The following is a 25,180-nucleotide window of genomic DNA, read 5'->3' as shown; positions in this document are numbered from 1 at the left end:
TTTTTTTTTTTAATAAACTTAGATTGGGGGTGCCTTGGACCAAGATCCCCTTTCTGAAGGCAATTCATAATATGAACTGTAAGATAAAACATCTATATAGTATTCTGCTGGATCAAGTGCCACATGATATAGAGAAGACTGAGTCAAACTGGGCTAGTAAACTCGATAATACAGATGTCGATTTAGATCAGTCATTAGAACTGGCCAAAAAAACCTCTCCTCAACGAATTTGAACACGCAGCATTTCAAAACAGTTTTTAACTTGTCCTTCACCCCAGCCAAGTTATTTAGCTGGAAAAGAAGGGAGAATGATAAAGAGCCCCACGTGTGGGATTGGCCCAGCTGAGGTGGCACATATGTTTTATGGCTGTCATAAGCTGTTACCCTTGACAAATGCTTTGGAGAAGTATTGGGAGAAGGTACTAGGCAGAAGGGTTTGTCTCACCCCTTCTATGATTCTACTGGGACAAGATAAAAGCAGCCTGCTAGATTCAAGACAGACTAGCTTCGTTTTTATATCCGTTACAGTTGCTAGATTTCTTATCGCATCAAGATGGAAAAATCCCAATCCCCCAATGTTCCAAACATGGCTGGCCCGATTAATTGCTATCTATAATTTAGAACGAACCTCATATGATTGTAAAGGGCGACAAGCTAGGAAGTAGGGGAATAAAGATCGGTTTCCCTATGTCGAATTGGCTAAATAGGGAACACAATTCGGGAGTCTGAACGTTATTCTTTAGCATTATAGAGATTTTCACCCGATCTTAGAAACAATGGCTATCTAATTATTTGATGTAGTAATATATTCATCTATATCAATGGTATAAGCTTTTCTATCTTATTGTATGACTTCCTAATTTTAATGTATGAATTTGGTATTTTCTGTATGTTGTATTTTGCATATTGTATTTATTCGAAGTATTCATCTTTTGGTGAAATAAAAAATTTAAAAAAGAGACTGTTGCTGGCCCGAGAACCTACAGGTGTAAAATCACTCTGTTCCGATAGGCACCTTAATGCAAACTCCGGACGAAAACCTGCATGATCTGGGAGTGCGCTGGGGATTGGTCAAGCTCTGATTCCCGGTTCTAATGGTGGCTTACATCAGTGAGAAATGTTAGAATCCCCAAGATCCCTGGTTGGCTGAGGTAGGTACCGCAGGCCAAGCAGGGACCCGTGAGCCCGAACGTTGGGGAAAAGACCGGTCGCCTCCAGAGAGAGCCCCAGCTCCGCCCCCTTGGTAGCTTGGCACAAGCAGCCAGGCTTATCTTCAAAGCTTAATGTGTAAAGTATTTGCAATGACGCGCACAGCATTCCAATGATGACACCACTAATAGACTCCACATGAGTTTCATAGAAAACAAGTATATGTTTATAAAACGATATACGATGTGACCACACAATACTAAACCAACATATGCGTCGGGGTAATGATCCCCCTGGCCTATCATAATTGAGCTAAACTAAACAATCCTACGTAATCCTAATGTCGTAATATGCAGTTCGATATGCAACAGTCAGGTACTTCACAACATAAGAATAATGCAGATTGTAATACGGCTATCTGGCGAGTTGTACTGTCACTGTAATGCAATGCGTAAAGCAACAACGTGGTAAACTGTTATGCCTCCATAATGCAATGCGTACGGTCCCCCTTCAGGTACTCTGTTGGGAAAAAGCAATGCAACGTGTAATACAGTTATCAGGCAGTTCGTTATGCGAAACTAATGCAATGTGGAATACATATATCCGGCAGTTCGGTATGCAACACTAATGCAATGTGTAATACGACAATCAGGCAGTTCGTTAGGCAAACTAATACAATGGGCAATACGACAAAACAGGCAGTCCGTTGTGCAGAAATAAAGCAATGCGTTATACAATCATCAGATACTCTGCTACGCAGAAGTAATGCAATACATAAGTTACTCCAGCACTGTTCATGGTGCCTCCGGCGGTCTCTCCGCCACTCGTGCTGGCTTGCGGTTAGTCTCCGGCCACAGGTGCCCCTCCCACACGAGTAAGATGCTGCCACTCCCTTGGCACACGGGCCTCGAGCCAAAGCAGAACAGCGAGAGAGACCGAGAGCGTCTCCCTCCAAGCCCGCGCCCCGCCCCAGAAGTTGACACACGTTACCTGGGGGGCGCGAATCCACTCTCCTCTACTTGTCCAGCGACTTGGGCCTCACGGGAACTCCGGGTGCACGTTAACCAGACAACTCCTCACAAGGGCCTCAGCCTATGCACGACACACGCACGCAGCGTCGCTGAGATGCACTTGATCTTCTTGTGCCCACAATCACAAGGCACAACTTGCGCAGGTCTCAGGTAGTAGAAAGCACACGCACTCTGCGTCGCTGAGGCACACTTTATCCTCCGGTGCCCCCGATCACAGGGCACCTCTTGCGCAGGTCTCGGGCAGTAGAAGGTACACGCAGACAGCGTCGCTTGAGACATACTTTATCTCCCGGTGCCCCTGTTCACAAGGCACCTCCAGCCAGGGTCTCAGGCTGCGAACAACACACAGCGTCGCTGAGACTTACATGGCCCCTCGGTACACACGTTCACAGGACGATCCTCTCAAAGGACTCAGGCTAGACAGAGCACACGCACACCACTTCTCCGAGTCTTGTTTGGAACTCCTTGCACCCACGATCACAGGGCACAACTTGCGAAGATCTCAGGCTAGACTGAGCACACGCACCCTAAGAGTCTTCTCTGGAAACTTTTGTGTTCCTGTGTTTCCAAACAGGGAGCCAGCTCACCTCGTGCCCTTGGGGATAGTTACTTCAGGACAAAGTAAATTCCTTCAAGCAGGGGGGACACACAGCACACAGCAAAGTCCCTACAGCTTTTCCTTGGTTAAATCAGCAAACTGCAGGCCAGCCCCAGATCACACAGCAAGAGCAGTCCTATCCAGCAGTCTATTCATTTGTTTCTTCCTTGGCAAAGGTTCCACTTGATCCACGAAGTAGCTCCAGTCCAGTTCCCACTTGATCAAGAAATTTTTCCAAAGTTTAGGGGCTTCAGCTTGCATAGTTGTACCCCTCAATGGCTTTGAAGTCTTTGTGTTACAGGGGGCACTGACCCCTGCTCAAACCAGTTCTGGGTGCCTCCCTACCGGTGACACCTTCTCCCTTTGATTAGTGGGGGTCTGGATTCTCAATCACTCAGCAGGAGATGGGACAATTGTTTTATAGCACCAACCCATGCCTCTTCACCTCTACGTCTACTCCTCCTCCTACACACCAGATGCAGGTCAGCCTGTGCTGTCTCACCTCCTCCCCTGGGTCAAGACATTCCACAGATCCTATCGCTTTTCAAATCCAGCCAGTGATCCACAACCAGGCAGAGACACACAAATGTTTAAAGCACAAAAACCCAGCCACTTCATAAAAAGATGTTGTTATTGCAGGGTGAGTTCAGGCATACTAAGCTTCACCTTTCCATCTTAAGTCTTTGGGGAGATAGGCTGGAAAAAATATTACACAGCCTCCCCATTCTATTCTAATGGGCAAGGTGGCCTTTCAGCAGTGAAAACGAAATGGAGATTATTTCACTGCCAGGACATAGTACACACCGTGGTACATGTCCCACCTTTCACGGGCACTGCACCCTGTCCAGGGGGTGCCGTTGACCTACCATAGGGGTGCCTGAAGTGTATGGAAAGGGAAGGCATGGCATGAAAACTGCGTGCAGGCCCTGCAATGGCAGGCCTGAGTTCCCTTTCCAAGGCTACTTGAGTGGGTGGCACAATAAGTGCTGCAGGTCCACCAGTAGCATTTGCATTACTAGCCCTGGCACGCATAGTGCACTTCACTAGGGACTTTACTAGTAAAGCAAACATACCAATAATGGACAACCAATCGCCATTACACTTTACACAGGGAACACTTGCACTTTGACACTGTTTAGCAGTGGCACAGTGTCCAGAGCATCTAAGTTGGCAACACATGTCAGAAAAAAGGTCTAGGGGAAAAGCAGAAAGTTTAGGGAACTTTAGCCTAAAGGGCCAAGTCTCACAAGAACCAACATGGATATAACCTGGGTAGGTTCTTGGAACTCTCCGGTCATCATTACCGTTTTGGAATACTCTGCCTCTCGCCATCATTGGTAGTCACCACCATGAAAATGGTTTACCTCCCACAATGCCTCTATAGAATACAGAACTCTCTGTGCCCCATATTGCCTCCCACTTTTAGGGAGCTGGATAATCTGTTGGTGTCCCTGGTGTGGGTGGGTAAAAGATGTAGGGTGGCTTTGAACACACAGAAATTGGATCAGGATGAGGGAGCGTTGGGCTTCCGTAACATGAAATTGATCTATTATGCAGTGCATCTGCACCATTCGACTAGGTGATCCATTGACGAAGACAACTGAGCGAAGCAGCCGCTTGGTGGAATGCATGGGGAAATTCCACTGTTGGAGTTATTGATGAGAGGCAAAAAATACAAGGCCCACCAGTGGAGTGTCCATATGTCACGCACCAAACTGGCTTGGTCTGAGAAAGGTTAATTAAGACTCCTGAGAAGACCCCTTGCCTTAAAGGAACAGAATATATAGGCCAACAGCTGTTCAAACACATAAATCAGGATATGCCAATGGCAATCTGGGGAAGGGGTAATGTCACACACACTCAGGATACTTTCAAGGTCAGGCCGGATCAACTCCTAGAATATGCAACATTTGCCTACCTGCGCTCTAACAGCAATCCTGCAATTGGGCTTAAGGAGTTATTTGGAAACCTTGATGTATAAAGCCTTTAAAGGAATATACTAAGCCATTATTGAAAACTAGGCAAGCGTGGGAGAATGGCTCCCGCAAACAGCTCACTGAGCAGGTTTAAGAGGCGACCCGTGCACTGGTGAAGGGGAACTCATGCAATTTAATTTCTTAGTCCATACATATCTGACTCTGGTGAAGTTGGAGGATTTACCTGGGTAGGTCTGCTGTTAGCCCGCAGAACATCAGAGGCTTTCTTTATGCGTCTTACGTAACACTGCAACAAGGAGTCAAGCTTTTGGGAGTCGAGGGCCGCCAGGGAAGAGAGATGGACTAGAATTCGTTGGACAGCCTCTCTGACATAAGTTTTGCTGGAGGTCGTTCCAAAGATGAAGAAAGGCAGAATCACTATATTTGACTTTCTCAGCTTGGTATTATCAAAAATGTGAATAGCTATAGGCTGGTAAGGCACATGTGGCTCCTCTGGGCACATGTGCGCAGAGATACTGTGGAGTAACTTGGCTCTAGCCAAGGAGACACACATCCGGGCATCTAGAAAAGATGAGCATGTTGCAGATGACCTGGCGACATGGCAGCGATGTTGAGGGTGTTTATGGATGAACAAGAATCCGACATTCTAAATCCCCCCCCCCCCCCCCCGCACACACATACAAAAAAACATAGGAGTTGGACAGTGAAATATAAGAGGTAAACATTTGTCTGGTTTCCTTCTGGGAGACCTGGGCACATAGAGAAGGAGAGATGAAATGCACCATGTATGTAACTGCAATAAGTCGAATATGCATGTAACTAATAAGTCGACATGCGTTAAGGATAGGCGATCTCGAGCCACCAGCCTGAGGTGCATTCCAATTTACGGATGCCACCCCTAACCCATTTGGTGTGCACTAGCCATCTAAGAAGGCCTACTATCTTCCTCCATTTGTCAGGCATATCAAGTATTCAAATCTCTCCTGTAGGTTGAAACCAAATTTCTGTTCAAGATATTAACAAACAGACTGTCTGGCTTTGTTAGAGCGGCTTTGCTCTTCGGCGGCAGTATGGCAAACTCTAAAACTGTGGTCTAGTGGTGATTTCACTGGATACCTCATTCCTTTTGATTCACTAGAGTGGTACTACATTTTTCAAGTCTTGAAGGAGATGAATATTGGGCCTAAGCACCACCATTGCATAAGATGCACCCTCCTCCGTAGTCATGGTAGGAGGAGAAAGCATTTCACTGTCTGGTGTGGTATCCAGACCACTGGCCTCACCCAATTCCTCATACCAGTCCATTTCCTCATAAGGCTGGTCTGATAAAGAGTACAGTGACCCCTCCTGTTCTTATCCCAATCCTGGTCCTCCAGAATAAGGCTCAGGAAACGACCTAGTATCTGTTCTGTTGGTTCATTCAGCACCGCAATTTGCTCCGTCAGGAATCCGAATGGGGCTGGGGCTGGCGGTGCCAGTAGGAGCAGGTGTCGCCGAGAGCATCTGCGTCTGGGCCGGCATCGGGGAAGGTCGCAGTGGTATGACCTGCACCGGTCCAGATCCATCTTCGGATCCAAGGGGGGCTGTCGGGGCCAGAGCTGCCCCTAGGGCCCAAAGGCGCCCCTGAGGGGTCAGACCACTCAAAAATGAGGTGCATGGCCTCCTAAAACTCCTTAAGTTGAATGGGGTCGCTCTGGCTCCCAGAAAAATGGGGCGGGCGGAGTCTGCACAGGTTCCGGAGAATGAGCCCTTAAACACCGATATTCCTCTGTTGCATCGGCTGACTGATGGGAAGAAGTCAAAGAACGCTTCAATGATTTGTGTTTATTGTACCTCTATCGGAGTATCCAGATGATTTTGAGTTGGACGAAGAGGACTTGAGACTCTTGGAGCAGTGCTGGGACATTCCTCTCGACCGGGACTGTGACCTCTAAGGAGTCTGTATGGTGTCGACTGCCGGGCCGTGGGCAGCTTGAGGGACCGCTTCCTCAAAGCCTTCGGAGCCATGCCCCAGCAGTCTAAGCTTGGAGTTGTGGTCGCTCTCCAGAAACCATAGGCAGACCAAATGGGGGTCCATCACTGACATGGCACGATGACCTGCGCCACACAGCTTAACCCCCAAAGTCTTCCTAGATGATATTCCTACACACCAAAAAAGGGTCCACAAAAAGTCGAAGAATCCTGTCAAAAAGTGAGAGGGTAGAGCGCTTGACCGAGATGGCCGCGTGAGCTTTGAGCTCCCGCTACCCTCGCGCCCTCCGGCACTCATCCTGTCCTAAATCCTGACTTTCCTGCACGGAATCCTGTAGATGAGTCACAGCTGGGGCGATTGACGTTGTCCGGGCCAAGATCGCCCACCGGGGACCGAAGTTGTGCACGGCGGAAGATTGCGGCCTACCTCCGAAGGATGCCAGGGGCTTGCGTTGGCAGGATGCCCGGCCACTAATTGAACAACAGCGGCCTTGGGAGGTGTGACCTGACGGACGGATGCCGTGGCACTTTCACTTTCGCTTTCTCGCCCTTTGTTTGCTTCGGGTTGGGAGTGCGTCATACAGATCCTCTGTTGTCTGTAGGACCTCCACCCGGTCCTGACTGGCTGTTGAAGATCTAGTCGTACCTGTCTCCTCTACCTGAGTGAGGGACGTCCTTTTGCGACTGACCGTCCTGCTGTCCGAGATGTCGACCAAATCGGAGGCAGACAGGTCGAAGTCTAAGACTACCAGGCGGGGAGGCTATATCCAATCCAACAATATGGACCGCTATGCCCAGCAGAAGGAGTCGCCTGGTGGATCGGGACAGTCGCTGGAAGCGCAGAAGGCCGATTCATCCCCAGCCTCGGAGTTATCATTGCAGGATATCAAGGGGGCGATAGATGGGATGCAATCTTCGATTGGGCGACAGTTCGAGACCCTGGCGCACAAGGTGGACATGATTTTGGTCGATGTCAACTTGATTCGCGCGGACCTGGGGAAAACCAATGAACGGGTCAAGTCCCTGGACCTCAAGACTACTGGCCTCGCGGACGATGTCTCGGAACTCCAGGCTGAGGTCCGCAAGCTACGAACCGCGAATGACCTCTCCGCTCGCCGGCTCGAGGACTTTGAAGGTCGGGCCCGGCGCAATAATGTGCGCATTATTGGGGCCCCAGAAACTTCGGAGGAGCTCTCCGTGGACCTCCTCGTCGAGGACCTGGTGGTGAATCATCTTGCGCCGAAGGGCCTCGGCAAGTTTTTCGCGGTGGAGCGGGCTCACCGAGTGCCTGGCGGACGGCCTAAGGTGGGAGCCCCCCCGCGGCCGATTGTCGCCCGGATCTTCCACTTTCGAGATCGGGACGCTATCCTGCAAGCATCAAGGGTGACAGGCCCGGTGCCTTTTCAAAATGCCTCTGTGAGCTTTTACCCTGATTTCACCCAGATGGTGCAGAAACAAAGGCAAAGTTTCCTGGGGGTGAGGCGGCGGCTTAGGGATATGGACCTGAAGTATGCCATGCTTTTTCCCGCTAAGCTGCGTGTGGTATATGAGGATCGGACTTTATTCTTCGAATCGCCGGACATGGCAGGGGACTGGCTGGATGCACTCCCTCGGGACAGCCCGGCCGGGACAGCGTGGATGGGGTGGAAGGCGACCGGGACGGACAGAAGTGATACCCTCGGTGCTGGCCTGTTTCGATTCAGCCCTGGACAGTGACTCGCACCTTATTGCAGTAATGGGAGGGCGGCGGGGGGAAGATAGGGGCTCTTTCCTCCCTGGGGGTGCTTTTTGTAGATTTGTTTTTGGTAGGGCGACAGGCACACTGCAAGTTGGGGGGGCTTTGTAAGCTGACGCAGGGGTGCAGGGTGGGGGGGGTTCAGGATGTTGGGGTTGTTGTTTGGGGTTGTTGTTTTTTCTTGCAAGGCGTAGCAATGACTGTCAGAATTGTCCGATTGTGCTTCTCTGGGGGGGGGGGGGGAGGTCTCTTTGTGTTCAGGGATGGGGGATAGGGGCTTAAACGTACTCAGCTGGAATGTTAATGGCTTAGGGGACCGTATAAAACGGGGGATAGTCCTGCAATTTTTGAAACGGACCTTGCCAGACGTGGTCCTCTTGCAGGAGACCCACCTTATAGGGAATATGTGTTATGCGCTTAACAGAAGGGGCTATAAATTCATTGCTCACTCGGGGTTTTCCTCGGGCTCCAGGGGTGCAGGCATACTTGTCAGAGCTTCCCTACCATTTGAGGTTGACTCCACCATTGCTGATGATAGGGGGCGCTTTGTGGCCGTGTCGGGGAGGTGGGAGGGCAGAACGTTGGTTTTGGTTTCTGTTTATGTTCCTCCTGCCTTGCAGGCCTCCACGTTTGCTGATCTGGGCAAGGCCTTGTTGGAACTCCCCGAAGGGATGCTGGTGGTGGGAGGAGACTTCAATGCGGTTGGTTCTGGAATGCTAGATAGGCACCCGCCCAGAGACACCGGGGGGGCTCAGAAGTGGATTCCCGACTTTATTGATACTTTTGGCTTGGTAGATTGTTGGAGGCTGCGGCACCCCACTCAGCGACAATACACCTTCCACTCCGGGGCCCACGGGAGTCTCTCCCGGATTGATTATCTGCTCACTCTGGCGGCACACGCCTCTTTGGTAACTGAGGTTCGGCACATGGCACGGGGCATATCAGATCATTCACCGGTGTGGACACGTCTGGACATGGGCCGGGTGGCGGGGGCAGGGTGGCTCCCGTTAACCCCTGGTACTTTCGGGACCCCAAGCTGCGCAGCGTGTTGCTGAAGACAGTTGACCACTACTTTCGAGAAAACCAGGGCTCAGTTGACTCCGCGGTGTCCTTGTGGGAGGCTTCTAAGGCTGTACTGAGAGGAGAAGCCTTGTCCCTGGTAGTGGCTGCCAAGCGGCGGAGAGACGCTGAGGTGATGCAAGTGGAGGACGAGATAGCGGCTTTAGAGTTGGCCTTGGAAGGGGATGTTGAGACGTCCACGCTGCACAATTTGAGCCTGAAGCAATTGGAGTATAGGGATCTGGTGACGAATGCCGCCAAGACCCTTCACAGGGAGCAGCAGGGGCGGTTATATGATGTTGGAGATAAGGCCGGGAAATTGCTGGCATGGCTGGACAAAAAGGAGCGTGTTCATCGTGTGGTGCCAGAGTTGTTGACGGATGGGGGAGAGGTTGTCACTGATCCCGACGGTATAGTCCGGTGTTTCTCAGACTATTTTCGTACGGTATACGCCTCGGTCTCGGATAGATCGACTGAGGACTCGTGTGATCTTCTGCGTGACATCGCTCTGCCCTGCCTTTCCGCCATTGATAGGGAGGACCTCGATGGTGATATCACCGTAGACGAAGTGGCAGGTGCTATCCGTGCGTTGCGCTCCGGCAAGGCTTCGGGCCCAAATGGTCTGCCGGTAGAGCTGTACAAGCTTTGTCCGGATAAGTTTGCTCCCCACTTGACCGCCATGTTCGTGGAGGCGCGGAGGAACGGGTTTCTTCCGCTCGATCAACGGCTGGCGACGATCGTGGTAATACATAAAGACGGAAAGCCCCGGGATAGGTGTGGCTCCTATCGGCCGATATCGCTTCTCAACGTCGAGCCGAAAATCCTGGCCAAGATTCTCGCGAACCGCCTGGTCCGGGTACTTGGCGACTTGATCCACCCGGATCAGTCGGGCTTTATCCCGCACCGTAACACTGCACTGAACCTTAGACGCCTCCACGGAGTGATTGCCAGGACGGGTACGATACGAGAGCCGGCTATTGTGGCGTCCCTCGACGCCACGATGGCCTTTGACACGGTAGAGTGGGCATACTTGTGGGCGGTGCTGGCCAAATTCGGCTTCGGGCCTGGATTCGTGGGGTGGGTGAGGCTGCTCTATGAGGGGCCTCTTGCAAGCGTCGTGGTGAACGGGCGGGCGTCGGCACCTTTCGAGCTCGGGAGAGGCACCCGGCAGGGTTGCCCCCTGTCGCCGTTGCTGTTTGCCCTTGCTCTTGAGCCATTGGCGGCGTGGATACGGTGGCACCTGGATATACGTGGGCTTCGCTGGTCGCCTGACCACGAAGACCGTATTTCACTCTACGCTGATGACATTCTGTTATATCTTGCCTCGCCTAAGAAATCTCTGACAGTGGTTTGTGACGTCTTGACATCTTTCGGTAGAAACTCGGGCCTAGTTATTAATTGGGGGGAAGTCACACTTGTACGTCCTGTGTGGGGATGTCCCGCCTGTTCCGCGTAACTGTTCGATCCAGACAGCCCAGCAGGGCTTTTTGTATTTGGGGATCTATATTTCCACCGACCCCATCTTGCGCTACGAGAAGAACTTGCTCCCTCCCTTGGTGCGTCTGCGGCGGGATGTGGCGGGCTGGCGGCGATTGCCGCTCTCCCTCCTTGGCCGCGCTGCACTGTTTAAAATGATGTCCCTTCCCCATTTCCTCTATGCCCTGCAGAATACTCTTGACCTGGTCCCGGCCAGCTATTTCCGTGAGATCGAAAGCCACCAGCGCGCGCTATTATGGGACGGGCGTCCGCGTATCGCAGTCGCTAAGTTGACGCTTCCGTGGTACGACGGTGGTATCGCGCTTCCAGACATTCGACGTTATTACTGGGCCACCCAGCTGAGCGCGATTAACCATGGTGTCTATGGTCCGGCGCTCAGCCCTGGCTTCGCCATGGATCGCTGGTTGCTCCGTGGGGGTAATTACCACAGAGCGTTGTATTCGAAATCGTCGGACCTCACCCTCACGGGGCCCACCAGAGTGGCCGTCCATGTGTGGAAGGTGGCGACGGACTCGCTGGGCTGGAGGGGTAAGCTTACCCTTGCCACCCCTCTGTTCGACTCCGAGATTCTGGGGAAGCTTTGGCGCACAAAAGGGTTCGAGAAATGGGACTTGATCGGCATATCCAGGGTTGGAGACCTTTTGGTTAAGGGTAAGATAAAGTCGTTCGAGGAGCTGCAGAAGGAATACGAGCTGGGGAGCACGGAGTTCTTCCGATATGCACAAGTGCGCCACGCCTTGCGGTCAGTTCTTGTGGAGGGGTAGAAGGTGCCCGAGTCCTCCCCGTTGGAGGATCGGATCCTGGATGGTCACATGCCAGAGAGCACGATTTCGCTCATTTATAAGAAGCTTATCAATGTTCGGGCGGATCTTCTCCTAGGGTTGCGCGCCCAATGGATAAGGGACGGCCTTGAACTAGATGATGAGGATTGGCAGTACGCAGTTTCTTCTCCCAAAGAGGTCGCTATCCCCGCGCGCCTGCGGCTGGTGCAGCTAAAAATACTCCATAGGGTCTACGTGACGGGGCCCAGGTTGGTTCACATGGGTTTTTCTGAGGAGGGCCTATGTAAGAGAGGCTGTGGTATGGTGGGTACCTTCCTCCATATTATTTGGGAATGCGGTGCGATTATGGAGTTCTGGAGGCAAGTCCATGAGGTGATGGGGGAGGTGACAGGAATTGTTATGCAGCCTGAGGCGCGATGTTGTCTCCTGAATGTCTGGAGCCCTACTGACCACAACGCGGCACAGACTCAGTGGGTGACCCTGGGGAACATGGTAGCCAAGCGCGATATCGCTCGGCTGTGGGGCTCCGATAGGCCGCCCACATTGACAGCGTGGATGGAAAACATGGACTGGAGCATGTTTAGGGAGAAGACAGTGTACTGTGCTCGGGGGCGCCCTCGGAAATGGCATGCTGTGTGGGGGCCATGGAACCAGTACAGAGGGGACATATGCCTGCCCCCCGACCTGGATCCGCCTGAGGAGCAACTCTCCCCTTAGTCCTTTTCCGGCTTTGACTTTCCCGCTGATATGTGATTGTTTCTGGAGTCTCTGCCTTTCCCTCCTTTCCCTTACTATAGATCAGTGCTGTTGGACGTGATGGGGCTCGTCCCCCCCCGATGGGAACCTCTCTTGGTGTTTACAGTACCTTTCGCCTTGCTTCTGTTTAGGGTTGTATTTATGTTTATGCAAAATAGAACCTTTGGCTCTCCTGTCAGTGATATGTGGACGCAAGCATGTGTTGAACTTCTCAAGCTGCCGTACCTCCGGGATGTCGGCTGAATAGCTGTGTCACTGATATAAAATAAAGGTTTTTTAAAAAAAAAAAAAAAAGTGAGAGGGTAGCTCTCTTCACGGATCAGTGTTTGGTCTGGAAAGAAAATTGATGTCAGCACGCCGAGGTGTCGCTTATATAGGTGACGCACGCATCACTTCTGACCCGGATGGTGACTAAGAAGTCACGCAGAGTCAACCGACGCCACTTACCAGAGCATAGGGGTATTGCTCCGGGAAAAATCTTCCGGATCCAGTCTGACGCCTGGAAAATTCAAAGGTAAGGAATCTGTGGCTAGATATCTCTATCAGATATGTAACGTACCGGTACACTGTGGTTCTCCAGTAAAGATATCTTTCATAGATTCACATGCTTGCATTTTACCCTCGTTGAGGTGGGACTCCCACCTCGACAACGGGGAAGATGCAAGCATGTGAGTCTATGAAAGATTCAATACTGGAGAACGAAAAATACGCAGGTTAAGGACATCAATCTCCTGAAAGACAGAATATTGACAGAACTACTAGCACAGAAAGTAATATTGCTTATATATGAAAAGATGACTAACCTTTCAGATAAATTGCTAAGTCTCTGGGTAAAGTGGGAGAGGGATCTAGAACACCTGTGAGATGAGGGAAGGAGTGAGGCACTACAGGCACCTCGAGAAGTGGCTATCTGGACTGGCTTTCAGCTAATACAGCTTAACATATTGCATAGGGTTTATTACACAAGGAAGTGATTGTGAAAATAGGGCGAGCTGATTCTAATGTATGCCTCAGAAAATGCGGTGTGGTAGGCACGTTATTGCATACCATTTTAGACTGTCTGGCACTTACGGATTATTGGGCGACAGTGATCGGATGAGTACAAGAGATGTTTCTTTTGAACTAGCCCCAGAGAAAAAACGATGTAACTTTGGGCTATGAGGAGAAGAAACTACTAATAGGATCAGTGACTATTCAATAGCCGTGCTTGGGAGGCTAGTTTCTTATATGGAGCACACTTATTGAAGTGAAGCAACTTGCACTTATCCAGACAACCCTTATGGTAGTTTTTGTGGTCTTAGACAACCATGGAAAGCTCTCTAAGTAAGTGGTACCTGTGGAGAACAGCCTTCAGGCTTAGACCAGAAGGAGCGTTAAGCAGCTTGTTTTACCAGAACTAATCATATAGTGTAGGTTAAACGAAAACAAACCACACAGTATAGTTATAAAAATAAGTATATGTTCGAGGCATATGAGCTGCAGATTGTACACTTAGCATAGGTCGCCATCTGGTGTTGGGCCCGGATGTTTGCAGTTTGTTTTTCTTCTTGGACCGTCTTTGGAAGTCACGAGTTTGGTGACTCCTCCTTCGGTCCGTACTGCGCATGGGCTTCGGCTCCATCCTCAGATTGTTTTTTTCCGCCATCGGGCTCGGATGTGATACTTCGTGCTCCGGCTTCGAACTTCTACGGTTCCAGCCTCGACGGAAAATCCTCGATTCTTCGAGTTCCTTCATCTTCATCTCTCGAAGCGGCACTTTTTCCATCCCGTACATCGACACCGGCCTTCGGGCCCTCCGCGACTCCGGTCCCGGCCGATGGAAAGGACTCCGTTTAAAAAGTGCCCAAAATGTGGGTCTAAATTTCCCCACACCTACCTCCATCAGGTGTGTAACCTTTGCCTCTCTCCGGAACACGAGGCTCGAGACTGCCCCGCCTGCAAGTCTTTTCGATCGAAGAAAACGATCCGAGATCGAAGGGCTCGACGCACCATGGCGCACTCATCCTCGACAGCTCCACCGGACATCTTCGGAGACGACGCCGAAGCTTCGGGGCAGACACACACCGAACTGGGAGAAGACATCGTCAGCGCTTCCGAGGCCGACGACTCAGACCTGGAGGACGTAACACCAGGACAGCGGGTCGTGAGTACAATGCCCCCTCCCAGCCCCGCACCGAAAACCAAAGAGACTCCGGTTACTCCCTCGCCTGCCGGCCTGGGCAAAACCAAAACCAAAGCCTCGATCACCCCACCTTCGGGCCCGGTGTCGAAGCACTCAAAGTCTCCCGGCAGCTCGGGATCGAGCCAGCCGACGCCCGGTGCCGATAAACACCACTCGGCACCGAAGCCTGCAAAATCCAGCTCGACTCCGAAACCACCGGTGCCGAAGCCTGGACACTCGGCGCCGACCAAACACAAACAGAAATCGGTCGGCTCCGGCGCCGAAACAGCATTCGACGCCGAAACACACGGAGACCTCCAAAAAGCATGGCGTACACAGAACATCGAAACCTCCGGTTCCGAAATCGCCGGTGCCGACAAACGACTCGGCGCCATTGGCTCTGTTTACACCAGACCCTTTACAAAAGACTTTGTCCAGAGATCCAAAGACTGGCCTTTTGACTGTGATTACTAAGAAGCGTCGCCTTGAGGCTCCGGCTCCTCCTCCTCCACCCAAAAAGAGGGACTCAGCTACTTCTCCCCTTAGAGTACCCTCCCCACTGCCACCCCCCCTCCCACCACCACCCCCTCAACCTTTACCTCACTACGATCCGGCCCCATCCCCAGATCCGGATGACGGGGACCCGGACAATGACCCAGGGGACGCCCCAATGGATTCCACTCCACCAGGGACCCCAGATCCATGGGAGGATTATAATAACCCTGATGTACCCAATGTACCTCAAGACGACCTATACCCATCAAGGCCGTCTCCTCCAGAGGACTCTTTAGGGTTTCACCATTTAGTGCAGAGAGCAGCACACTACCATGGGGTGGACATGCACACTGAACCAGTGGAAGAAGACTTCCTACTGGATACATTTGATTTACAAGATCGTTCCACTGCTATGTTACCCATGCTTAAGGGTGTCACCAAGCACGCTACAGAGGTATTCAAAGACCCTGTCAGAGCCAGAGTACTAAACCCTAGAATAGAGAAGAAGTACAAGGCGGCACCCACAGACCCTGCATACATCAAGGGCCCTGCTCCTCTAGATTCCCTAGTTGTCTCCACAGCTAGAAAGCGGGCTAACTCCCAATCCTCAGGAGATGCCCCACCACCAGACAAGGAATCTAAACTTCTGGACGCGTCTGGTAAACGCACCGCCTACCAGGCTGCAAACATGTGGCGCATTGCAAATACACAAGCACTGCTTGCGCGATATGATAGAGCACACTATGATGAATTAGAGGCTCTTATGCAGCACCTTCCAGAGAAATACAAACGTCAAGCTCATGACCTGATACAGGAGGGCAAACTAATCACAAACACCTCCATTAAGTGTGCCCTAGATGCAGCAGACACTGCTTCTAGAGCCATAAACACCAGTGTCCTGCTTCGCCGCCATGCCTGGCTCAGGATATCAGGGTTCAAGCCTGAGGTCCAGACATCAATACTTAATCACACCTTTGACCAGCAAACACTCTTTGGCCCAAAGGTAGACGAAGCGCTCGAAAAAATGAAGAAAGATACAGACACAGCGAAGTCTATGGGAGCGCTCCAGACCCAAGCCTCTAAGCGTTCCTTTCGACGCTCGTCCTTTCGTGGCACAGGTAGAGGCTCCTCCACCGATAATGCCTCTACCTCCTACAAATCCCCTCCTCAAAATACCTTTTCAAAGGGCAACCAAAGAGGTGGTTACAGAGGCAACAACAATAAGGGCAGGGGCAAAACCAACAATACCCGTTCTGCCACCCCACCCGCACAATGACTCCCCTTCGCTCCCCCCAGACCATTCCACTCCGGTCGGGGGCAGACTACAAGATTTTATCCACGTATGGGAGTCCATAACATCGGACAAATGGGTGACCCAAATCATTCGGTCAGGGTACTGCCTCGAGCTAACATCTACCCCACCCAATATCCCACCAAGGCACCGTCCAATGTCCCAAGAGCATTCCACACTGCTCAAACAAGAGGTACTCTCGCTCCTCCAGAAACACGCCATAGAGCAGGTACCCGGCAATCAACGAAATCTAGGGGTCTACTCCCTATATTTCTTAATCCCAAAGAAAGACGAGACCCTCAGACCCATTCTGGATCTCCGGCCTCTAAATGCCTACATACATTCAGACCACTTTCACATGGTCACCTTACAACAAGTCCTCCCACTCCTCTGCCAGGGAGACTTTCTCACAACACTGGATCTGAAAGACGCGTACTTTCACATTCCAATACACCCCTCTCACAGAAAATACCTCAGGTTCGTGGTGGACGGGCAACATTACCAATTCAAGGTTCTCCCCTTCGGGGTCACCACTGCACCACGGGTGTTTACCAAATGCCTAGCAGTAGTAGCAGCACACCTCAGACGTCAACATATTCACGTCTTCCCTTACTTAGACGACTGGCTCATAAAAGCCGCGTCCTACCACCAATGCGTGCAACATACAAACAGCACCATCCAACTGCTTCATCAGCTAGGCTTCACGGTGAACTACCAAAAGTCCCACCTCATACCATCTCACACAAAGCAATATCTCGGGGCCACCATAGACACCTCAAAAGGTATTGCCTATCCAAACTCAGCCAGAATCACAAGCATTCTAGCCTTACGCAAAATATTCCTTCCTCAACACTCTCTACCAGCAAGAGTGTTTATGAAGCTCATAGGGATGATGGCGTCTTGCATCTTCATAGTGCCCCATGCAAGACTCCACATGCGTCCACTTCAGGAGTGCCTAGCACAACAGTGGAACCAGGCCCAGGGTCAGCTGACGGATCTGGTGTTGGTGGACGGCCGCACACATCACTCTCTGCAGTGGTGGAACACCACAAACCTTTCCAAGGGACGGCCGTTCCTGGACCCGGTTCCCCAAGTGACTCTAACAGCGGACGCATCGCTCTCCGGCTGGGGAGCGCACCTCTTACACCTCACAATGCAAGGTCTATGGACGCCACAGCAAAAATCGCTCCACATCAACCATCTGGAGCTCTTGGCGATCTTTCTAGCCCTAAAATCTTTCCAAAAGCAGATTTCAGGCAAAGCAGTCCTCATTCGCACAGACAACATGACTGCGATGTACTATATACAGAAACAGGGGGGGACACACTCTCCCCAGCTCTCCCGCTTAGCCCAGAGCATATGGAGATGGGCAATTCCCCAAAACATTTTTCTCCTGGCACAACATGTTCCAGGCGTACAAAACACCATAGCAGATCTGCTCAGCAGACAGACTCAACAACTACACGAATGGGAACTGCATCCACAAGTTCTTCACCCATTCTTCCAACAGTGGGGGCATCCTCAAATAGACCTCTTCGCCACCCACGAAAACAAAAAATGCCCAAGCTTCGCCGCCAGATACCCACACCCATTGTCCAAGGGCAATGCGATATGGATGAACTGGTCAGGCAGATTTGCATACGCCTTTCCACCTCTCCCACTAATTCCATTAGTGGTCAGGAAACTACAACAGCACTCCCTCACACTCATTCTGGTAGCTCCGACGTGGGCCAGACAGCCGTGGTACACCACGCTACTACAACTATCAGTGGTACCACATCAAAAACTGCACCTTTCCCCATGCCTCCTAACCCAGAACCATGGAGAAATCAGGCACCCGGACCCAGCTCAGCTCAACCTGGCGATCTGGCTCCTGAAATCTTAGAATTCGGGTACCTTAACCTTCCCCCTGATTGCATGAACATCATCATGGAAGCCAGACGTCCTACCACTAGAGCATGCTATGCCGCAAAGTGGAAAAGATTTGTAATGTACTGCCGTAACAATACAATCAACCCTCTAGATGCATCCATACAACACATCATATGCTATCTGCTCCATCTTCACAGGTGTAACCTGGCGTATTCATCCATACGCCTACACCTAGCAGCGATCGCTGCCTATCTACAAAACAGACAGCATTTGTCACTCTTCAGAGTGCCCGCTATTAAAGCCTTCATGGAAGGCCTTAAACGAGTAATTCCTCCCAGGGCACCACCCTCCCCTGTATGGAATCTAAATTTGGTCCTTACACGACTAATGGGTCCGCCCTTCGAACCAATGCACAAATGTGAGCTACAATTTCTCACCTGGAAAACAGCTTTCCTTGTAGCTATCACTTCCCTTAGAAGGGTTGGTGAAATACAAGCGTTCACCATACAGGAACCTTACATACAAATGCATCACAGCAAGGTCATACTTCGAACTAATCCGAAGTTCCTGCCCAAAGTCATTACCCCCTTCCACCTCAATCAATCAGTGGAATTACCTGTCTTCTTTTCGCAACCCCAATCTGTTGCGGAAAGGGCCTTACACACACTAGATGTGAAAAGAGCGTTGCTATATTACATACAAAGAACGCAACCCTTCAGGAAGACCAAACAGTTGTTCGTTTCCTTTTCTCCACCACATAAAGGCAACCCCATCTCAAAATCAGGAATAGCTAGGTGGATTGTAAAATGCATACAAATTTGCTATCAGAAGGCAAAGAGAACATTATCTGTTCCCCCTAAAGCCCACTCTACAAGAAAGTTAGGGGCTTCTATGGCTTTTCTAGGGAATATACCCTTAGATGACATATGCAAGGCAGCCACATGGTCTACACCGCACACATTCACAAAACACTACTGTGTAGATGTGCATTCCCAGCAGCAAGCTAGGGTGGGCCAGGCTGTACTAAAAACACTCTTTCAAACAGCTGCAACGGATACCGGTGGTCGCCGCTAAGGTTGGGTACTGCTATATAATCTATGCTAAGTGTACAATCTGCAGCTCATATGCCTCGAACGGAATATGCTACTTACCAGTATGCATCTGTTCTTGGCATGTAGAGCTGCAGAGTTGTACACGCCCACCCGCCTCCCCGGCTACCTGTATCCGTTCCAGTCCATCTTATTTAGATACAACACACATGGGTTTCTCACTGTTATTACTACGCTCCATCATTTCCCTGTTGGCGAAAAACAATCTGAGGATGGAGCCGAAGCCCATGCGCAGTACGGACCGAAGGAGGAGTCACCAAACTCGTGACTTCCAAAGACGGTCCAAGAAGAAAAACAAACTGCAAACATCCGGGCCCAACACCAGATGGCGACCTATGCTAAGTGTACAACTCTGCAGCTCTACATGCCAAGAACAGATGCATACTGGTAAGTAGCATATTCCTTATTATACACACACACACTAACACATTGGTATATCTCCTACCCGGAGATATCCACACAATACATACAATATTGCAAATGTAAACAGGTAAGTAAGCACAAATGCACAGTGGTTTCCAGGGGAAGACCAAACCATATACCAAAGAAGTGGAATGCGAACTGCGACCGAAATCAGGATTTGGACCAGAAGAGCTGGGGACCCGAGGAACCACCAGAAGTAAGTTTCCAGGAACCCCACGGAGGCTGTGTGCAGAGTGGAAACACAGCTGCGTACTCAATGCAAGTCAACGGAAGTCGCCATTGCAGTTTTCAAGAAGGATCCTTCCCCGCGGACCCTAAAGAAACCCTGTGGAATACAGAAGGTTGGAGAATCACCTCACCCGTGAATACTCCAGGAACCAGGATACCTACACCAGGGAAGCCGGAAATCGCTGTAGACCACAATGAAAGATGCTGCTGGCGAAGGTGAACTGAGTCCGGTGGAATCCAAGGATTGACTCTTGAAGAGAAGAACCTGAAAGCAGAGGGAACAGAGTCTATGCCACTCGTAAGTGACCAGGTGGTACGGAAGACCACTTACCATCGATCAGGTAAGCTGCAGGAGTGATGACCGTGACCTTGTCGCTGCAGCTGTGAGGACCAGGCAACCCTTTGGAAGACCAGGAGCCGTTTACTAGCTGTCCCATGTCCAAATTGAAGAACCAGGGGTGGTGTTGTCCGGCGGGAGTACCAACAAGCCTTGGCAGCAGCAACAGACGTGGTAAATGAAAAAGGTGCAGTGTTGGGGCCAGCAAAGTCCGAGGGACTAACCAAGAGTCGGAGCACGCCCCGAGCAAGCAGGGGAGCCCACTGAAGTCAAAGAAGACCCTCCGAAGGACCCACAGGCCGAAGGAACAGAAGTTGCAAGAGGAACTCGTGCAGCTCACCAAAGATACAGGCCCACGGTGCAGAGGATGCGGTGAGGACACAGGTCTTGACAGGAAGAGATGCTGGAGGCTGGAGCTTCTTGTAGCCCGAAGATCTCTGGAGGACAGCGTCAACAAGCCTTGGCAATGGCAAGTCGACACATTGCACAGGGGTACGAAGAGGGATACTGGCCTCAAACTTGTTGAGAGGACAGGTCAGGCCTCGAGGTAGTTGCAGAACCACCGCTTGTGTTGCTGAGCCTTTCGGAGTTCAGCAGACTGGTCAGCTTCGTTGCGGTGCCTGTAGATGCAGGCGAGTGACTGACTCCTTCACTCCAAGGGAGATTTCTTCAGGTATCTTTGATGCCCACAGGCCTGGAGAGGAACCAGGATGAAGCACAGGCACAGATGAAGAAGACTTGCGGAACAGCAAGACTATATGCAGCAGAAGTCTTCCTTGGGACAGACTCTCTTCCAGGCGAAGTCCAAGGTGCCCAGACGGTTGAAGTGGTTTCGAGTTTGAATCTTGTCCCTCTACTAATCTGAAGGGCCACCCACAGGTAAGCCCTTAAGTACCCCAAGGAAAGGGTTCAGACGATTCAAGGGTCCCTCCCAGAGGAGTGGCTGTACAGAGGGGAGGATACTCCCTTGTCCTTTGTCCAGTTTCGCGCCAGAGCAGGACCTAAGGGATCCCTGAACTGACTCACACTGGAGTATGCAAGGAGGACACCAAATGTGCCCTTCAAAGCAGTCTGGTGGCACTGGCAAGTGCCCTCACCCCAAGGTAATATACTAAGTCTTGTCAGGGGGGTGGTCACACCTCCCTGTGGAAGGAAACCTATTGTTCTGCCTTTCCCCGCTCGAGCTCAGCAACAGCAGGAGGGCAGAAATGTGTCTGTGGTCGAAAGCAGCGCTAGCTTGCTGTTAGACCCTGAAAGACTGGTACTGGGAATGTAGGGGAGCCCCCCAGCACACGGGACCCTTCATCCAACACTGGAATCTGTGTTTGGGTAGGATTCCAACATGGTTGATACCAAACATGACCAGTTTCGGTGCTGCCAATATATAGTTAGACATCACTTAATTGACTTGATGTCCACTATATTTATTAAATTGGCTGACCCCACTTAAGTCTGGAGAATCGACTCCGGGGTTTGTAGGGGCACCCTCACATTTGTAACTAAGCACCCAGCCCTCAGGACCGAAGAGCCTGCCATAGGGGTGACTTATAGGTTTTAAGTGTAGTGACCTCAGATATAAGGAAACTTATATCTGTGGTGAGGGGGGGAAGCACCCACTCCCACAGGCTGCAATGGCAGGCCTCTAGTCATAGTTTTAGTGGTCTCGCATGGGTGGCATAATGCATGTTGCAGCCCATAAGGGGCCCCTGGTGTACCTATGAACTGTACCGTATACTTGAAACCATGGTAAACTTAAGCATCGAGAATAAAAATAGAATCTTTAGTGCCAGCCCAAAGCAAGATGGTTGTAAGAACTGGGTCTCAGTGCTTGTGGCAAGGGAGAGTAATGCAGTGGTAAAGTATAGGGCTGAATCTCTTCTGTTAAGTGTCCGAACAAAAAACTAATTTCCGAATGCTCAAAAACCTTCTCTTTTATCATGTAGTGCTTCTTTAAGGAAAAGAAAAGTTGGCAATTTCCTTTCCTGGAATCCAAATTTAATTTTTCCTACAAATTTAAGTGCTCAACTCTCGCCACAAAGATCTTTCAAAAGTAATTACAGAGAAGGTGGAATTTATGAACAGTAAACTTTGTGTTTTTTTTCTTTTTAAGTGATTATCCACTAGGAAGCATGAGCCTCTACATTTACAAGGTTGTGTCTGTTGAAGTACCGCTTTACTAGGAGAGAACCTAGGCATGAGATACTTATCTAGATGCCTATGCTCTGGCAAGCCTGGATACCAATTCTGACCATTGTCATCTTGAACAGACATACGATTAGCCACTTTGTGTCTGCTATGTTCCAAGAAGGATTCCAGTACAAAGCAGCGGTAGCATTCCTGGTCTCTTTCATTTTACATGAAGCCCCACAGAGTACATATTCGGGCGTGCTTGGTGAGATATGGCTGTTGTTAATGGGTGCACAGGTTGCGATTGTCCACTTTTTAGTGTTATCTGACGGTAATTGTGTGTAACTTTAGATAAGCCACTGAAGATGTTGAATTGTGGGAGGAAAAACACTAAAACATATGTAAATAAAATGCAAGGTCTGTTTGCCTAGATCGGATCAGGGAACTGTAATAAAACTGATTGTGCTGTATGCGCTTTTTAGGAGCAGCTCATGGTGGCTTCAATTAACTACTGATTTTAGAACCATCTTGTGTCCTGAGCCTTCTAGACATATTTTACAGTGAGTTCCAAAGTGAAAGATGCAGGCTGTATGGGGAAACATTTTTATGAATATTTTCGGTCTATTTGTGTTTTAGATTCAATCTGAACAAGAACATTCCTCCAAAAAAGGAAAAAAGGCAGAAGCTATTAAGACAAAAGAAACAGGTTTGTAAGTGTATTTTTTTTAAAACATTTAAGCAATCTAGATTTCGATAAAGAAGACATTCTACTTGTAAGACAGGTGCATCAGCATGGCATGATGACTTTGAAATGCATTTCTTGTTAAGAAAAACTATTAAATGAAGCAAAACTACTGAAGCTTTTACACATTCTGTGGCACCGGAGTGGGTGACTGCACGCACATTTGCCAAATACGAATGAACATGTCAAGAATCAGTTTAAATCCCTGTCAAAATATGTTTACGATATTTACATCTTTATCCGGAGTTATAACGATGATCGTTAAAAAACTGGAACTGTATTCCTAAACAAAAGAGAACTGACTGCTTAGTAAAGTTTCCAGTGCATTGAGTTAGCGAGGAGGTGAAACTGTCCTTTTTAGGTCGAGCCTAGGCAACACATGAGCTGTGTTCGAGACGTGCTGTATTCACTCTGGGCTTTGAACGTGCCTATTGCTTTTCATTGTTTGTTTCGTCTGCGTTTCGGCATTCCTATGGTTTAGTTGGGGAATAGTTTACATTTGTCCCGCCTTATGGCTGTTTTGTTCCCGCCCTTTTCCCCGCTACATGGGTTCTTTCACTATTAGCAATATGTTTTGTTTCTGTGCAGTTCTTTTTCTGTCCGTTCTCTCCACGCTTGTTTTTATATCAAGCTTTCGAGACCGCTAAAGCTGTTTACTGATGAATTTTTTTTTTTTTAACCATTCGATTTGTAAACCCGTTTCACTGCTGGGTCACCCGGCCTGCGCTTGCATAGCGTTCACCGCCTTCTGCACCTGTCCCTCAGCCCCTCTCTCCCATTGCTCCGGAGCACTGCTGCTCCCCACACTGTGCCGCCGGAGACTGCCCTATGCGTGCGCACGGCTCTGGACGACCACTACTGCTTCTTCCTTCAGAGTGCTCTGATTGCATCCCAAAACTGCTGGATTTTAGCCATCATGCAAGCGTGTCCTCTCCTCTCGTGCATGATTCTATGCTGCGCAATCCAAGCAGGCTGCCTACAATTGCTTCCACCCCCTGCCGGCAACTTTCACTATTAATTTACAGAGCTTCGGAGCTGGAGGGTTGAGCGCTGAGCCAAGAAGTGGGAGCTTGCCTTGTTTTTCAGTAGCAGGCAGCAGCCCTGCCAAGTATCGCGTATCGGCCGTGGTGTTCCGCATCACCGCACTGAAATGCATTGTCACGCATTTTAATGCCACTGAGTCTGCTGTACCAGCACTGAAGTAAGGCCATGCCAGGCTGCTGGTAGCGCGCGCGTGCGCCTGTGACCTGCACTGGCTCTGCTGCTCCCCCCAGACACTTGCCGGCCCGGGTGCTGCCACCAGCAGAGCAGCTCGGTAACAGTTAATATTGTGCCATGCTGCGACCATGTATCTCTTAAAAGCCTGCTGCATTGAAATACCGAGACACTCTGTGTGGGGCCTGCCTTCAGTGGTTGCGTCAGCGCAGCGTGATTACTGGCTGTGGCTCTGCGTGGGGGGTGGGGGGGGGGGGGGAATGTGACCTCACGTCCTGGAAGGAAGTAAGGTTAGGGATTCAGGATTCGAAGTGAGGACTGGAGGCGCGCCGGCGGGCAGTCTCACTGTGTCCTGTACATGTCCCGGCCGGAATCTAGATACAGTCAGTGCGCTGTGCGCAATACTGTCAGCAGCATCAGCATGGTGCCTGAGAGGCCTCGCCTGCAGAGTGCGACGGTGTGGCCCTCTGCCGGGACCGACGCCGGATAAAACTCGCTCATACAGTGGAGGACTCGCAGGTGTGTTCACAGGGTGTGCAAGTGCGCATATTATATTTAGCCTTAGTGCTTTAAATGGGCCGGTACTCACCGGTACTGAGTACCGGCACTTCTTTTTTTTTTTTTTTTTTTTTTTTACCCCCAAGAGTACCTGCACTTTTTCCTTT

The 25,180-nt window shown here is 50.4% G+C and overlaps 1 protein-coding gene across 1 annotated transcript in view; it reads left to right on the top strand.

The window, feature by feature from the left end:
• LOC146855895 (protein RIC-3-like) overlaps window positions 1-25,180 on the top strand; it is a 161,500-nt gene that overhangs the window by 45,000 nt on the left and 91,320 nt on the right. The window contains exon 3 of the mRNA XM_085653842.1: window positions 23,195-23,264. Within this exon, the coding sequence (XP_085509968.1) occupies window positions 23,195-23,264 (70 nt within the window). The remainder of the gene's footprint in view (window positions 1-23,194; window positions 23,265-25,180) is intronic.

The sequence above is a fragment of the Triturus cristatus genome, chromosome 4_1 (assembly GCF_964204655.1).
Source record: "Triturus cristatus chromosome 4_1, aTriCri1.1, whole genome shotgun sequence".
NCBI classification, from domain to species: Eukaryota; Metazoa; Chordata; class Amphibia; order Caudata; family Salamandridae; genus Triturus; species Triturus cristatus.
This window is presented reverse-complemented; position numbering and strand designations above follow the sequence as displayed.